Source organism: Schistocerca gregaria, chromosome 1 (genome assembly GCF_023897955.1).
Source record: "Schistocerca gregaria isolate iqSchGreg1 chromosome 1, iqSchGreg1.2, whole genome shotgun sequence".
In the NCBI taxonomy this organism is placed as follows: domain Eukaryota; kingdom Metazoa; phylum Arthropoda; class Insecta; order Orthoptera; family Acrididae; genus Schistocerca; species Schistocerca gregaria.
Genome location: NC_064920.1, coordinates 1,045,168,243 through 1,045,185,541, shown reverse-complemented (window position 1 = coordinate 1,045,185,541; position 17,299 = coordinate 1,045,168,243). Strand labels below are relative to the sequence as shown.

Here is a 17,299-nt window from a genome sequence, read left to right as displayed (position 1 = left end):
TCCACTGCTGTCAGCATCACTAATTCAAGGCTTAATACTATTCAATCCTGCCATCATGTCCTTGGACATCCCCTTGTCCTTTTCCAGCAGGCTGAGAATGGAGAACTCAGTCAGGGAGGAGTCCATCAGCTTGAAAGTTGCAGCCTCTTCTTCCCTAATATTCAATTAATGTTTGGCTTTTACAATCCTATGTGTGAATCAGCAACTTGTTCCATGTCTCCAATACACATAATTTTTTCTTCATTTCCATACTACATTTGCATACCAAACGCTCATTATTCATTTGTATCTGATAGAGATTGATTTACAAAGCTTCCATGTGATTATGTGCTGATTACATCAGTGGTTAGGGCGTAGTGCATGTTTTCTTGTTATATTTTCTTCTGCTCATAAGTGCATTTACTTTTTGGTCTTGGAAATTTCCTTTCATCACACCAGGCTCTAGCTCAGTAGTTGGCCCACTGGTTTGGGGGAGACCTTAGGTAATAGTGTTAATGAAGCTGCGAGGAAACAGTGATTACCTGAACACTAGGCCATCCCCTAACACTGGACTCACAGGTAACTGGAGGAGCCTCACCTTAATCTCTCTTGTACAGTGTCATTACAACTGGAGGCTAACTTTCAGTTTGTGGTCGGCATTGTGAATAGAGAAACGAGACACAGGTAGTCCAAGCTCTGAGGAATCCACACATTACGAACACCTTCCATTGTGTTTGTACACTTAAGACACTGTCCACAGAAGCCTAACATTTTGACATCTGGAATTCATTGCTTCTAAAAGTTGTAGAGACAATGCCATGTTTAAGCCTGTTGAAATTCTGAGAGTTTGCCAACAAATAAGCCTTCCCGAGATGAGATGTTTACTTTATGTCCACTCTCTGAATTCTCAATGTGGATTGGTGAATACATTTTAACTGCAATATAGCTTAATGCAATAAGCTGGAATTTTCTGCATTATTCATTCTTTAATGTTTCTAAATGTAGTGCAACATATAAAATTTCCATGTGAATCTTACAACCTTGTTTTGAGTACAAAGAAGAGTTCTTTTTCTGGTGCCAAAGCTTCTAATCTCCAGAAAAAACAATACTGAAACATTTGGCTTACTAATCAGTTCTTTATATATTGTTACATTATTTGAATTTAGGTTTTGAAAACCACAACAGGACACATTTTTTATCACACATAAAAAAGCTTTATTCAAACAGTACATAGTGACATTCATCTCCTAACAGTAACCACTGTATTACATAATTAGTAAATAGCCTACATAGTAATAGATTGTGAGCAATTAATGAGAATTTAAAAGAAGATCTGTCAGTTGCTTTGCTGTGTACATAAGATACTAATCTGCATTGTTTTTGTGTAAGTTTAAAATAATGTTCATCACTGATAAGTAATATAAACCTCTTATTAATGATAGTAGCTAATGTAATCTGCAGGCAAGTTATTACAGCTGCATCTTTGTGATGACTCATTTCATAGCCTTCAATTATAGTGGTACTTAAAGAACATAACATGTGAATAAATGATTCTGTTCTTTTACTTCATTTTAGTTGTTGTCATACTTTTTGATGTTCTGATTTATTAGTCCTATTTGTCCTTTCTTTGTAGAAAAGCAGTTTTGAACCACATCTCAATGAATGAGTAGATGTATAAGTTCGAGTACTGAGCCTAACGGGGTGAGAACACATTACTATGAGGCATATTATGGTTTGACTTAACAATAGCATAAAACAATCAGTGTTTATTTAATAAATATTAAGTGACACTGCTGCAGTGTGAACAAAGAGTGTGCAGGTAAATATGTTAAATCACACACACAAATAAATCTTTAATTTTTAAGTATTCCTCTTGTTTCAGCATTTTGCACATCAGCTGGAAATCTTTTATTTAATTCAAAGAGCTCTGGTGATTTGTTCAGGTGCTTAACTTCTCACGTGATTAATGTCATTACTCAGGCAAGAATACTTCTCACATATATTTTTGCATGCATCACAGCATTTCAAGGATTCACCAGTGTCAAAAAGCTGCAGGAAGCCCTATGACTGTGTTACATGATGAGTTATGTGTGGCAAATAGGATATTCTTAGCTGTGACCATAGGTGGGGGCAAGGAACTTCACAGGTTTCACAGCTGTTGTGGACTTGCAGGTGGCTGCACTCCATACTGAACTGGGTATGGAGTGCAGCATATCAGGTAAAATGATGTACAACAAATTATCAAATGGTAGTGCAAGTTATATGAATAATGCATCTGTACCTCTGTGACACCTTTGACGATACATAATTCAAATTGAGAAAAGTTTAGAACTCTGCATTTGTGAATAGAATGTGTTATTTCATAGGGAATTTTTGTGGATGTTTAGTGTGTCCACATAAATTATTACAGAAGTAACTATGCTGCCATATTAGTCTCACTGTTTGGTTTCCCTAATTATGTTTGGCAACCAGCTGTTTTTAATACAATTATGCAACACAATCGAGCATTTGTTTTCTTATTATAATTGTGTCTGTTACATTTGAAAATAAAATTGTGTCTAATATTTGAAGTAGCTTCTGGTAGCACTAATTTATTATGTAAATTGTAATGCTACATCACGTTAAACTGCATCTGCATTGAGAACCTATAGGGACTGCAATTGATATATGTAATATTTAGAAGTATAACAACAATATGAAAAGCATACATTACTATTCATTACATGAATCTTGTTTTCAGTTTGCCTGTCTGCCACGCAATGTGTGACCAGTGTGACCAGTAGCAGTTTATCCTTTTCATATTGTTGTTATTCAATCCCAGATTTTCCATTGTTTGATTTTGATATTAAAAAATATATAGCTATTTTTGTACTACATAATATACACATCAAAAGATGCTGCATTCAGAAGTCTGTTGCTATTAATTATATTAAGTAAGTTTATCCAGGGTTGTACAGTTCACTTATTTACTTTACTGAGGATGGTGAAGTCTTTGCAAAAATTACAATTTTTTTCTGTGGAGAAACTGCTATTGCTTACTATGAATATATATCCTGTAAGTATACATTCTTACACATAGTTATAAATATCTCAATTACTTGAAGAGTCACCAGCAGAGTGTTCACATGCATGTATTATAGGAAGGAAACTCATTAGTATCTCTCTTTCATTACCGCATTAATTTAGACAGCACTGAATGTTAACTTCAATGTTTCAAAAATCTTCTTAATTTTATTTTCTATAAATTGTTAATATAAAAGAGACCAGAGTTGTTGATAAACTCTGTAATTAACATTCTCTCATTGTGATTTCAGGGTTGCATTTGAAAATACGTCTTTTAGTGAAGCTCTTTTCAGTTTCATACTATTTTGGCAAAATAATTAGGCAATTCTTTTCAGCTGACTGTGTTGAAATCATGCTACTGTAAAACGAGTAGTGTTGGGACCTTAGGTAGTGGGAGAAAAAAAAAACCTCCAATTTCTAACACCTGGAATTAATTTGCATTTTTTAAAATTTATACATAGTTTGCATTTTGTATGCTCTTTATTATGTAAAGGCAGTATGTCTAGGGGTATCATGGTTGTAGTTGATAAAACCCTTCTGTTTCTGGAGCATTTTGGCAGAATACTGTGCATGAATAGTGGTCCATTGCCATCCAAAATTGGATGAATTTTGATAGCCATTTTTCAGTACAAGTAGTCTGTTAAGTTGTTTGTTTTCAATAAGTGAGAATACATGTATGTATGGGGCAATCAGAATTGTGATCCATTTTCCAAAATCAATTTCCTTGAATAGGATTTCTCTAAATTTCAAAATAAAAATGTTCGCCAATATGCTCAAAAATGTAATGTTGCAGGTAATCCTTCCCTCCCTTTATTTTACCCTTATTACTTATGCTATCAAAACTAGGTCTCTTTAATATTTGTAGATGTGTTAGCAATACAAGCCACTTTAAGACTGAAACTAACAAATTTCATAATTTTATAATTTCAGCAGGACTCACATTTCAGACGCTGCTGTCATTATTGTTGCTGCTTAGTGTGGACGGTACAGATGAAAGTGTCTCACCCACAGCTTCTTTCAGCACTATTCGTCAGGATGATATTTGTGCCAACTACAATGGACGCCGCCTATATCTTGAGTTGGGTGAACGAGGTATCTTGACAGCTCAGAATGTCTCTTCATCACTAGTGAATAATGGAAGGCCTTCCTACACCGGCAGTACTGCTGGAACTGTACCTGGATATCGGAACACTAGCTCACATGAACAGTGCCGGCTTGAACTGATCACTTGCCCATCATGTGTAGTCAGCATCACTTTTCGACAACTGGGCCTGCCCCACAGTTGTGGTGGAGCCAATCTTGTTATCGACAGGTACTCATACTTGAACAGCCAAAAATTATTTGTATTATACCTAGTTCACTCCTATAGTTAGAAAACAGAAATCAGCTGTGTACACACCTGTAGATAGTGTGCCTCCATGGCAACTGGGCCTGCTCCACAGTCTAGATCTACATCTACTCTGGGATTGAGATGTAAGTATTTGGCAGAAGGTACATAAAACTACTTCCAGACTATTTCTTGACTGTTCCACTTTTGAATAGCGTGTGAAAAAAAAAAGAATGCCTAATGCTCTCAATGTGAGCTCTGATTTCTCTTATTTTATTATAATTATCATTTCTCTGTATGTAGGTTAGAGTCAAAAAAATATAATGGCAATCAGAGTAGAAAGTTGGTGGCTGAAATTTTGTGGGAAAAAAAAGACTTCTGTTTTAATGATTGCCACCCTAACTCGCTTATCATATCCATGACACGTTTCTGCTCTATTTCACAATAACACAAAATAATCTTCCCTTCGAGAACTTCTTACATGTCCTCCATTAATACTCCAGAAAACTAAATAACAGCAATGTCTGTAAACAATCTAAGAAGCTACTTGGGCTGAAACTATGTTATTTGTAGTGTATGTAGTTTACTGTTATAGCTAGAAAACAAAAGTCAGCTGTGTAGATGCCAGCATGTAAAGTGCCCCCAATGCAAAACAGTAGAACCTACCTACTTAATAGATGAAGATTTAAGTTGGGCATAGAATGGCTCTGATGTTATTTGATGCCACAATTTTAATACTGCCATGTAAGCTGTTAGAAAGGGGAATGCGATACCTGAAGATGATCTTAAGTTTGAAACTGATTGTGGATAAAAAATTATTTGGCAGCAGTTCTTGGTGAATGAAATTCAACTTTCTTCAAAAACATGGATAACCTATTACAAAAGTGAAGCAAAACATCAGTTAATGCAGTGGTGCCACTAAACCTCACTAAAGCTGAAAAAATTTCCTGGATTTTAGGCCATCATGTAGAGTCACTGTTTTCCTGATTTGAAAAATTTCTTTTATTTACGTTTGCAGCTAGATGCTATTCCTGCCATTACAGTCATCAGCTGACATAAACAAGGGAATTTATGTGTGTCATATATCTGTGAACTGGATAAACTTTGTTCTGCCTTTTATCATTTTTAAACTGTTTGCGTGGAGACTAAAAACCACACACAGGCTGGCTGTTTGTTAGTCCGCTGGATGGATTCAATCCAAGCCAGACTCACCTCAGCATCTCAAAAGCTAGTGAGCTGCCCATTAAGCTAAATGAGCAAGTAAACCATTCTGCTTCCTCAAGTTGAAAAATGATGGGACGATAAGGACAATAACATGTTTGAGTTCATGGAATGTGTGTCAATAGTTATAGCTATCACGTACTACAAAATAATCACCAAGATCAATTACAATCTAAAATCAATGCCGAAGGAAACTGTCATCTGGGATAGTCTCCTCCAGATAACACACTGCTGACTATACCAAGTACAAGATTCAACACATCTGTTGGGACCTTTTTGACCTCCCACCCTACAGTCCCAGCCTTGCACAAGGTGACTGTAACCTCTCCTTGTCTTAGGAACAATTGCATTGTGAGCAGCAGTTTGAAGATGAAGAGAAACTGCTATTGTCAACTGGTTCATTTACCAGGCAGACAACTTCTATGCAGAGGGCTGAAGACACTAGTGAAACATTACAGAATTATGAAAAGGATAGTTGCTACTCACCATATAGTGGAGACACTGTGTTGCAGATAGGCTAAAAAAAGACTATCAGGAAATTAACTTTTGGTCAACAAGGCCTTCATCAGAGATAGAACATATACACACAGTGTGGCCTCAGCAGCCAGAGACTGTGGTCATATGAGCAACAGTTGTGTTTGCTTGTGTGTGTTGTGTATACTTATCTCCAATGAAGGCCTTGTTTCCTGAAAGCTCATTTTCTGACAGTCTTTTTGTTGTACCTATCTGCGACTCAGCACCTCTACTATATGGTGAGTAGCAACTATCCTTTTCTTAATACATTCCATCCTGGATTTTCCATTATTGAAATGCTACAAAAAGCACTGAGAAGTGATCATATGTAATGTTAAGAGGGTCTGTAGAAAACAAAGAAACTCCTCCCATGAGTTTAATCTGTTCCCTGTTCAAGTTCAGTGATACAGAATATCTCTTGAAACTGGCTTCGGCATCATTAGCTTGCCACATTTTTGTTTTTGGATCAGAGTTCAGTATTCTACTCTCCAATCCTCTGACAAGGCCTTTGAATTCTGTGCTGTATAATCTTAAACAAAGTCTTTGGAGGGGCATCCTGAAGTTTTGGTACCCATTTTGACACCTTTATGGTCTTGTAGATCTCGTCCACTGTCTTGACCAGCAGCTTCGCTTCTTCTTATAGATATCTTGGGCGCCATTTCCTTAAGCTAATCCACTGTTCCTATTCCCTCACAGCCAAAGATAAGAACACCTTTGTCCGGATAGACCCTCCTGAATTTGGGTTCTGGACTAGTGCCCTCCCCAATCTTTTCAAAGGATTGACATTGACCAGAAGGTGTCCCTGTTGAATAACAGCCATCCTGAAAACCACAATTGCAGTAGTATAGGTCTGTTTCCCTATTTCCTCCCTTGGCTTTTTCCGGATCCATTTATCCTGAGAAGTGGGACTATTAGACTTATCTCTTGTTCTCTTGTTCCTGTCTTACAAGATCTGGTTATCCACTTCACACTGAGATGTCTCAGTTTCACGACCTTATTGTTCCCTCCTTTTACATTTAGGAAGACATTCTTTACCTTCTTTTTCTTTTTGTTCCTTGAGAAGTTTCATCCTCTGAGCCCCAGACAAAAATTTGACCTTGACCTGATCCAACTTCTCAGTAATTAAATTACAGTGATTCAAAAGAAAAACATGTTCTAAGTGCTGCACATTACTCTTGAAAAAGAAAAAAAACTTGTGCACCCGAACGCATTTCACCTCAATTACTTGGCATCTTCAGTGGGTCTCATATTAGCATCTAATTCATCATTTCTAAGCCAAACAGCTTTCTCTCTGGTTCAAACTGGTTGAAAGTTTACACTTTCTCTTTTTGTCACTGTTTTCAATATACCGGTATAGCAATTTAACTACCATTTTTATGTAATTGTTTCCCCTCCTTGGACTGGTCTGTTGCCCAATGCAATGGTGGAAACAAGTTCCATCAATTCCACCCCCAATACGTGTTTCATATCTCATCAAGTCTCTCAGTTTTTGTTTATTTTCCACATTCTCCATTTTGGTTCCCTGAGAAATAGGGATCTATTCGGTTGATACTATGGAACCTTAGGCAGTGCAAGGGTAATTACTCAGTGTGGTTACCCACTATCCGTGAGGCTCTGTTAACAACACATCTTCCCACACCGCTTTGCGCAGATAACATCACAGCTTGGGATGGATATCTGGGAAATTAAGAAAGGACTATGGAACTGAATATGAGAGAGTTGGGACATTGTGGGATAGTTTTCATTTAGCCAATCTGCTGAGGCCTGTCCAGTATGAGAAACTCTGTCAGTAGCTGTGCTACAGCCAGCATAACCCACAGCTTCGTGCAGACAGAGGAATTTTTCTGCTTGCATGTAAGGACTTCAACAAGGCAGTGTCTCATGACGAGGATTGGCAGCCTTGATCACAGTTTGATCTATTTGAACAGATAAGTAGTTTGCACTCTACTACCATCATCAGATCTGTAAGGAGAAAATTAAAGTAAGGGTATCTCAGAACCAGTGAAATGTGAACATGATGAATCTATTAAATATACATGGAAAATATTTGGTGCGACGGTCGGTAAAGAATCAAACTGTCTGTGCATGCTTTACACCTACCTTCACTGTATAGAAGAGCCTGAAAACTATTTGTATGGTCAGCCAGAAAGTGATGAAGAACATACTGACCATAATTTCCAGTCTGTCTGTGCTTGATTTATACCTACTTTCACCATGTACAAGAAACTGAAAACTATTTCTGCAGTCAGCCAGAAAGTGATAAAGAACATACTGACCATAATTTCCAGTCTGCAAGTCCACATCACTCATTGTATGCACTGAAAGAAAATGTTCCTACTTGCTATTTACTCACCCGGATCAGGAATAAAGACTATAAATCAAAGTTTCAAGTTTTGACTGATTGAAATGAGATGTGTTCAAAAAGTAAGGTGACTTTATATATTCATCAATATTAATGTTGTACCCTTCAAAGTAATGCCCCTCAGATACAATACACATGTGCCAATGCTTCTTCCAATCCTCAAAGCACTCCTCATAAGCCCTTTTTGGTACAGCCTTGAGTACTTCCAGTGATGCAGTTTTTATTTCCTCAGTCATTGAAAATCTTTATACTTTCATTGGTCTCTTCAGTTTTTGGAACAGGAAAAAGTCACAGGTTGCCAAATCCGGTAAATATGGTGGCTGGGACATGGTGTGTTGTGTTGTTTTTGGTCAAAAAATCACTCACAAGCAACAATGAAGAAGCAGGTGCATTGATGTGATGCAAAAGCCATGAATTGCTTTTCCACAATTCTGGACTTTTTAGCGTGCTGCTTCTCACAAACAGCTCATACTGCCAAGGTAATACTCTATTGGTTGTAAGACCTTGAGACAAAAATTCATGATGCACTATGCCACGGTAATTGAAATGAAAACAGTGATCAAAACTTTGACATTTGATCTAACTTTGCATGCTTTTTATGGTGTTAGCTCTCCAGGATGCTTCTATTAGGATGACTGGGCTTTGGTTTCTACCATAAACCCATGTTTTGTTACCAGTTATGACCCTTTTGAGCAAACCAGGACAATCATTGACATGATTCAAGAGCTCCTGAGTAGTGCTCATGCGACGGTTCTTCTGATCAGAACTGAGAAGTTTTGGAACAAACTTCACTGACACCTGTCTTATGCCCAAAACATCCGAAAAAATTGTACAACATAAGGCGACCAATACACCAACATCCTCAGCAACTTCTCTTACAGTAATTTGATGATTTTCCAAAACATTTTTCTTTACAGCTTCGACAATATCATCTGTTGTTGATGTGCTGGGGCATCCAGAGTGAGATTCATCATTAGCATCTTCTCAGCCATGTTGGAAGAGCATGTATCACTTGTAAAGATTTTTATTTCGCATGTTTTAGAGCACTTGATTCCATTTTTCAAACAAAATTTGATGCAAATTCTTTGCTCCAATTTTTATAATAATCAAAAATCGCCAGACACACTAAAACACATCTAACCTTTCTATCTGTCAAAAACAAATGAAGTATGCTGTGCACTTGAAACTGAACATTTGTTCAGGACATGTGTACCAACATTAAAAAAATATATAATTCAATAATCGAAGGTACATTGCCCGCACAATTTGAAAAGTCATCTTACTTTCTGAACAGCCCTCGTATACTCAGTAAAAGCTCAAATGCACAAAATATAATAAAATTCCTAATGATAATAATAATAATAATAATAATAATGTCTCTATTGAAACAGTACTATTAACAGTTCAGAGGTGACCTCTAAGGGAAGTTACAGGTAAAATGGTCTATTGCCTTGACTTCTAACCACCGAAAGTTAATTGCTTGCCTTAAAAGCAGAAATTAATCTTGTCACTTGTCATGCAATTTTTTCAACATTACAGCAGCACACAAACAGCTATTGCCATGAAATCTAAGTGATCCAGAATGGTGTACAGACCTCATGAGCTCACTTCCTACTTTTACCGAAAATGCTTTTGGTAGGTGCCTAGCTCTGGTATCATCCAAAGCACAGCACATGCAGGTGTTTGACTGACATGGTCAAATTGATATCTTGGTGCAAAGTGTCTCTCTTCACTGCCTCTCTGGCCATATTTATATACGGGTGCAGCCAAAGGGAACATCTGCTGTCAACTTCGTTGGGTACAGGTAGCAGCACCTAAACAGTCCCTTTCTTGGGCACATATTAATTAATCACCATGTTATTCATTAGTTTACAATCTTCTTAGTTTGTATATAAATAGAGTTAAGTTTGCTTTAGTCAGTGAAAAAGTTTTATTGCAATTGCATTTAATTTTAGAATGGAACTGACAGTAGAACATGAGATCTAAACTGCCCTTTTATGATTCCTTGTAATGATTGTTATTTACAATAAAGTCTTTAAACTAGGCACAGCTGTATTATTTGATTAATGTAATCAAGTGCTGTAATTAGAACTTTATATTATTAATTCAAATAATACTTAATCACCATGAACAAGAACATTTCTGTTCCAAATTTAGTTTTTAGCAAATAAACTGAAAACTATTAGAGGTAGCTTATTGGTGTCACAGATACAAACTGAGGCTACAAACAAAATTTCATGTTTCTCAGTCCAATGTTTAGCATCTTCAATTTTTCGAAAAATGATTTTGACCAAAATATTGCTCTGTTCTAGTTGAGACTTGTAACTTTTGATTGTGACATACATTTGTACATTCTCAACAGTTTCTCACCTTCTAGCATCATTATTTAATGTCACTTATTTTTTTCTTAAAATAATATATTTAGCAAAACATGTTCATTTGGTCATTCTGAGACTTCACAATCTCAATATTAATATACTGAAAAAGTTTGGAAAAGCTGTTTTAAGTTTTAATTTACCTCTTAGATTATGGTGCCATCTTTTGTATGCTAAGCACAGGCACTTTATGATGACATGACACTAGCAGTAGTATGTACTATTAGCACACATCATCATAACACGCCTGTTCTTACCGTACAAAAGATATCTTACTTACTCTTTATCTACTTACTCTTTATTGGAGCTGTTTAGTTATTGGTAGACCCACAGGAAATAAAATTATTGACTTGTTTGTTCCATTGCTCAGAACAGACTAACCCTTTGGACGACTTAAAGTGGTGAAGTATGTGTGCAAACTCCCACTTCTTTAACGATACGACTTACTTGAGATTGTCAGCCGACTTTCCTTGCTGGTTAGCTTGCTGGTGCAACCTCCTTTTCTCTTCTTCTCCCAAGTATATTTGGTAGGAACAGGAATTTCTCAAAACTCTTTCTACTAATAAAAAAAAATAAGCAGACATACGCAGTTTCTTTTGCTTCACTTAACGATGTATATTCAAACATCAAAACTTTTACAAATCTCATTCTCCAGATAAATAAACACTGTCAAGTAAGTCTCTTCACTTATCCAAAGGTTAGAAACAAAGTTCAAATTCGCAAAAGAGAAAGTTGGCTTAAAACCCAAGTCCATTCTCATCCTGAATCTGAACACATGTCTTATCCTTTCCAAGTCTAAGACGAGCATTAATTAAGAATATTTCAACCGTTGTTCTTTTTTTTTCACTACAATAGTCAAAACTATAAAACAACATGGAATAACACAGAAGTTCCTTGAGTCTGCCGTGTTCTTTCATTAAACTTCCATGGCACCACCAGAAAACACCTGTTGGTGCTGTTCGACCACCATGTCTACAGTCTTCTTACTACACACTTTGGACCTGCACACACAGACAGGCAACGCACAGTAGATAGGCTCTCTCATGCTTAAAATACTGTGTGTTCGAGATGGTCGAAGGCCAAGTGGTTCTAGAATTTACACGGAAATTCTTGAAACACCACAATATGGTTTCTTGTCTCAGGATGAATATGCTAGAGAAGATAACAGCATTGTTTGAAAAATATCTTGAAGTCTTCAGAACAGTTTAGTATATAAGTATAATTAGAAATTACTTTCCATGTGCAAAGCAAAATGAGTTGGTAGTCACGGAAATGTGGAAAGCATAAACTTGAGTTGTGCTCCAGTTAAAATGTAATTTATCTAAATATCTGATACACAAAAAGAATATCACGCTCTGCAGTGTACTTCATAGATCTTTTGTGCTGCTACTACTAGTACAATCTGCACATTCTATGAACTCATAAACGTATGGTGTGGGATGAACCTGCAATTGGCATACAAGAGCTGGCATTTGGTAAACTCTAGGTTTGTGGATATTTGTTATGGTGATAACAGCATGAAACACAGCATTAGAAAACACAGTCAAACCTGTATTTTTTTTAACAATAATAGTAAGTAGCAAGACAGTAAGAATGAAAAATGGGAGGCGTAGTGTACAGATTCTGCAAGAAGGAAACATTTCCCCATACACCAAATGACATATCAGACTGTAAGCTGCTTCATTCACAGGTTGAAGGAGGGCAACTTGAGATACATAATGAGCAAAGAACTCTGGTGTTCACCTTAATCTTGATGACTGGTCACCATTCACCTTAAGGATGAGGTCAAAGGTTCTGAGTAGAACACATGAAATTGAGTTAGATGGATGGAAGTGAATTATATGGGTAGAAGACATTTTGTCTTGCAGAAATGATAAAAATTAAACAGGGCTTTATTTGCTGATTTGTAAAGAAGAGTAGATTAATCTTCTTTATCCATTAAGGGTAAGATCATTAAAGAGGGAGCATAAACTTAGGTTGGACATAAATGGGATCAAAAATTGACCACAGGTGTTTTTCTTCTTTGTGTGTGTGTGTGTGTGTGTGTGTGTGTGTGTGTGTGTAAGGAAAAGTTGGCCAGTGTCACCCCCCCCCCCTCCCCCTCCCCACCCAAAATGTAAATACAATGGCATTCATCTTAATAAATTCAGGGAAACAATTAAAAATCTAAATGTGGATGACCAGATGAGAATTTGAACCCTGCACCATCTGAATGGGAGTCAAGTTTTATTTATTTGTCTAGCTCAATCCTGATGAAACCTATTTAATTATCATTATTCTGATGGATTATGTCTGGTGTCTTAAGTTTAGTCAATGTCTGTGAGTAATTCATGTTTTGTATAATGTTACACTTGTTGTTGGTGGTGATGGTGGTGGTGGTGGTGGTGGTTGTGGTGATGGTGATACTGGTGGTGAAGGCATGCTAAAGTGCACTTACGGTGTTGTTGGCTCTTCCACTCATGCTGTTGTTGGCAATTCATTCCCATTGGTCAAAGCCAACTGGATGATAGTGGATGGTAGTCAATGAGAAACACTGAATCTAATGTCCTCTTTTTGTAGAAAATACAATTTTTCCTTTTTTTTTTTTTTTTTTTTTTTTTTTTTTTGAATATGGGGAGCACAAGATTGACGATTATTGATGCAGCTATAATCAACTATATGGTTGGTTACTGGTTTTTGTATTTACTTTCTTGTATAGTATGTTTCTCAGAATATCCAGGATTTCTTGGGATATTGTTTTGCATTCCAGTGTTATATTGTGGTTGTGAGTTGGCGAAGACAATAAATGTGACTGGAGGAAAATTAGCTGTGGCGATGGACTGATCTGTAGCATAGCTCAGGGTATAGCTTGGGGGCCTCTTGTCCAACCTGCGGTGTTACCCTCACAGCTTACAGGATCGCTGGCTTTTCTTAAGGGGTTTTTGAGATAAAAGTGCTTCAGTAGATCTTCAGTCCGATTCTCAATACAGACACAGGGGAATGGAGGATCAGACACAACCAAGTGTCTAAGGAACTATACCAACAGCCCAACATAGCAGGAACTGTTAAAGCCAAACAAATGCAGTGGGCCAGCCATGGGCCCTGATGGAAGATCACAGATGGCCTCAAAAGCTCCTGAATCTCACACCTACGGGAAAGAGACCCCCAGGGAGACCCAAGAAGCGTTGGACGAATGGCCTCCATGAAGATTTCAACCAAGCTTCAATAGATGTGGATGGATGGCGGATAGCAGCAATGGACAGAATATGAAGAAGTAGAAGAAGAGGTTGTAAGTTGATAAAGTTAACAAATGTATATGTAACAAAACTGGTTGCAGTGACATAGTGATCTGCAGCATGGCATGAGGTGTAGGTTAAATTGAAATGTTATAGTTTGGTTGTGAGTTGCCAAAGTCAATGAATGGGACTTGATGAAAGCTGGCTGTGGTGACACATGCTCTGTAGCACAGCTCAGTGACCATATCGAAAACTTTGTGGGGTACTTTCAGAACATCCCAGTTTCCAAGACCGAGCTTAGGCAGGAACATAAAGTCCAGTTCAAATTTTATGTAAAATTCTGCTTTATTTGACAGCATTCAGCATGATATATTCTGCTATGCCATCACATAGTTCCATACACTCGACTTCATGATGATATTTATTGAATGATAATTTTCCATTGGGTTACCATCTTGTATAATCATCCTATTTATGATTTGTCATGTTCACTTCCTATCATTCAACACACAAACAGTTACCAACAGCAGCACCCAACAAGAGGAGCACTTTTACCTGTACACAAGGTAAAAGAAGTGGTGAAACCCAATGCCAGCATGTAGCTTATCACTCTCAATTAGCTCCAAGGGTTTCCAACAAATATAATATCCCCATCCAATGGATGTATGACCATCAACAGCATCACATTGTGCAGAGGCGTGGAATTTAACTCAGGTTAACCCTTTGTATGACTTCCCTAAATCACTTAAGCAAATTCTAAGGTGGTTCCTTTGAAAGGATACAGCTTTAATGGCCTCATTGTCAATGGGATGTTAAACTCTAATCTTCCTTTCTTCAAACTAGGATACTGGTTCAAGATCTGCTGATCAGAAGCATTACACCATCACCTCTCCTCCCCTTTGAGGCCAAATGTTGGAAATCAAAAATTCTGCCAGTCAGAAGTAGACCCAGCTACCACTGTTGAGTACCACAACAATTATATGTTATGGAGGTGGATGAAAGAGGATAAAAAAAAGCACTTGATACTTAATCATACATAGTGCCTCGCCAAACAGTTGAAGCACTGAGTAATTAATAGGCACAAAAAAACACTGAAAACAATGTTAAGTTTTCAGAAAATGTTCTCATTCAATGCCAACAAATACAAAATACACATACACACGTGTGCCTACATTGTCCTGGTCATAGTTGTGCAACACAGTCCAGAAGCTTAGCAACATTTTCAGTCTTGTTTATGTGAATATTTTTGGTTGTTACTTTTCCTCCTCATATTCCACCAAGGAATTTCAATTGAAATTTCAAGCAGTATTCCTATATTGTGTGTCTATATTTTAAGCAGTTTATTTATAAGGAGAAACAAACATGTAAGAAGGAAAGAATTAAAGAGAGGCTAAGATGTACTGATGCTAAAGGAAGGGAAAAGTTGTACCTCAGCCAGAATCCTAAGAGAAACAATGACAACCATTGTGATGATGTTCACTACTGATATCAGTGTTTCAAATTCATTGTTCTAGGATGATATTAAATGGTGTAATGAAGAGTTGGAGAAGTGAAAATGAGAAAAAGTATGAAAGTAATTAGTTATCTGAAAGAAAAGCACTGTTCAGTTTAGAATGGTAAATGAATAAGTACGTACGTCCAGCAAAGGAGAATCCTGGATGGAATGTAACAATATTATGAGAAGGAAAGAAGCACTCACCATATAGCGGAGATGCTAAGCCGCAGATAGACACAACAAAAAGACTCTTATAATTAAAGCTTTCGGCCATTTAGGCTTTTGTCAGCAATAGAAACACACACACACACACACACACACACACACACACACACACACACATACATACATACGCACACACACATGACTGCAGTCTCAAGCAACTGAAACCACACTGTAACCAGCAGCAGCAGTGCATAATGGGAGTGACGACTGGGTGGAGGTAAGGAGGAGGCTGGGGCAGGGAGGAAGAGGTATAGTATGGTTGGGGTGGTGGGCAGTGAAGTGCTGCAGGTTAGACGGAGGGGAGGGTAGAGGTGGGGAGGGGATGGGGGAGTAGAGGAAAAGGAGAGAAACAAAAAGAATGGGTGTGATGGTGGAATGACAGCTGTGTAATGCTCATATGGGAACAGGGAAGGGGCTGGATAGGTGAGGACAGTGACTAATGAAAGTTGAGGCCAGGAGGGTTACAGAAACGTAGGATATATTGTAGGGAAAGTTCCCACCTGTGGACTTTAGTAAATCTGGTATTGGTGGGAAGGATCCATATGGCACAGGCTGTGAAGCAGTCATTGAAATGAAGGATATTATGTTTGGCAGCATGTTCAGCAACAGGATGGTCCACTTGTTTCTTGGCCATAGTTTGTCAGTGGCCATTCATGCAGACAACAGCTTGTTGGTCATCATGCCTACATAGAATGCAGCACAGTGGTTGCAGCTTAGCTTGTAGACCACATGACTGGCTTCACAGGTAGCCCTGCCTTTGATGGGATAGATGATGTTAGTGACTGGACTGGAGTAGGAGGTGGAGGGAGGATGTATGGGATGGGTCTTGCATCTATGTCTATTACAGGGGTATGAGCCATAAGGTAAGGGATTGGGTGCAGGGGTTGTATAATGATGGATGAGTATATTGTGTAGGTTCGGTGGATGGCGGAATACCACTGTGGGAGGGGAGGGAAGGATGGTGGGAAGGACATTTCTCATTTCATGGCACAACAAGAGGTAATTGAAACCTTGTACTGAGTTACAAGGGTAATACTCCTCTGTGCCCAGATGATGGGACTTTGGGAGGTGGTAGGCAGCTGGAAAGGTAAGGCACAGAAGATTTGTTTTTCTACAAGGTTGGGAGGATAATACGGTCAGTGATGGCTTCAGTGAGAGCCTCAGTATATTTTGAGAGGGACTGCTTGTCACTGCAGATGCGATAACTACGGGGGGTAGACTGTATGGGAGGGACTTCTTGGTATGGAACAGCTGGCAGCTGTCAAAGTGGAGATATTGCTGGTAGTTAGTGGATTTTATATGGACCGAGGTACTGATGTAGCCATCTTTGAGCTGGAGGTCAACATCTAGGAAGGTGGCTTGTTGGGTTGAGTAGGAGCGGGTGAAGCAAATGGGGGAGACATTGTTGAGGTTCTGGAGGAATTGGATAGGGTGTCCTCACCTTCTATTCAGATAGCAAAGATGTCACCTGTTGAGTTGAGTAGCCACCAATACCTACTCCAGTGGTCACTAACACCACCTGTC

General features: G+C 38.0%; 1 protein-coding gene across 8 annotated transcripts in view; it reads left to right on the top strand.

The window, feature by feature from the left end:
* Window positions 1–2,107: 2,107 nt before the first annotated feature.
* LOC126280766 (uncharacterized) overlaps window positions 2,108–17,299 on the top strand; it is a 108,467-nt gene continuing 93,275 nt past the window's right edge. The window contains exons 1-2 of one of the 8 annotated variants that reach the window (XM_049979795.1): window positions 2,108–2,197; window positions 3,976–4,354. In XM_049979795.1, the coding sequence (XP_049835752.1) occupies window positions 2,179–2,197; window positions 3,976–4,354 (398 nt within the window). In that variant the 5' untranslated portion in view covers window positions 2,108–2,178. Of the gene's footprint in view, window positions 2,228–3,972; window positions 4,355–17,299 lie in introns of all 8 variants that reach the window. The other 7 variants (XM_049979794.1, XM_049979796.1, XM_049979797.1 and 4 more) reach the window with 7 other exon arrangements.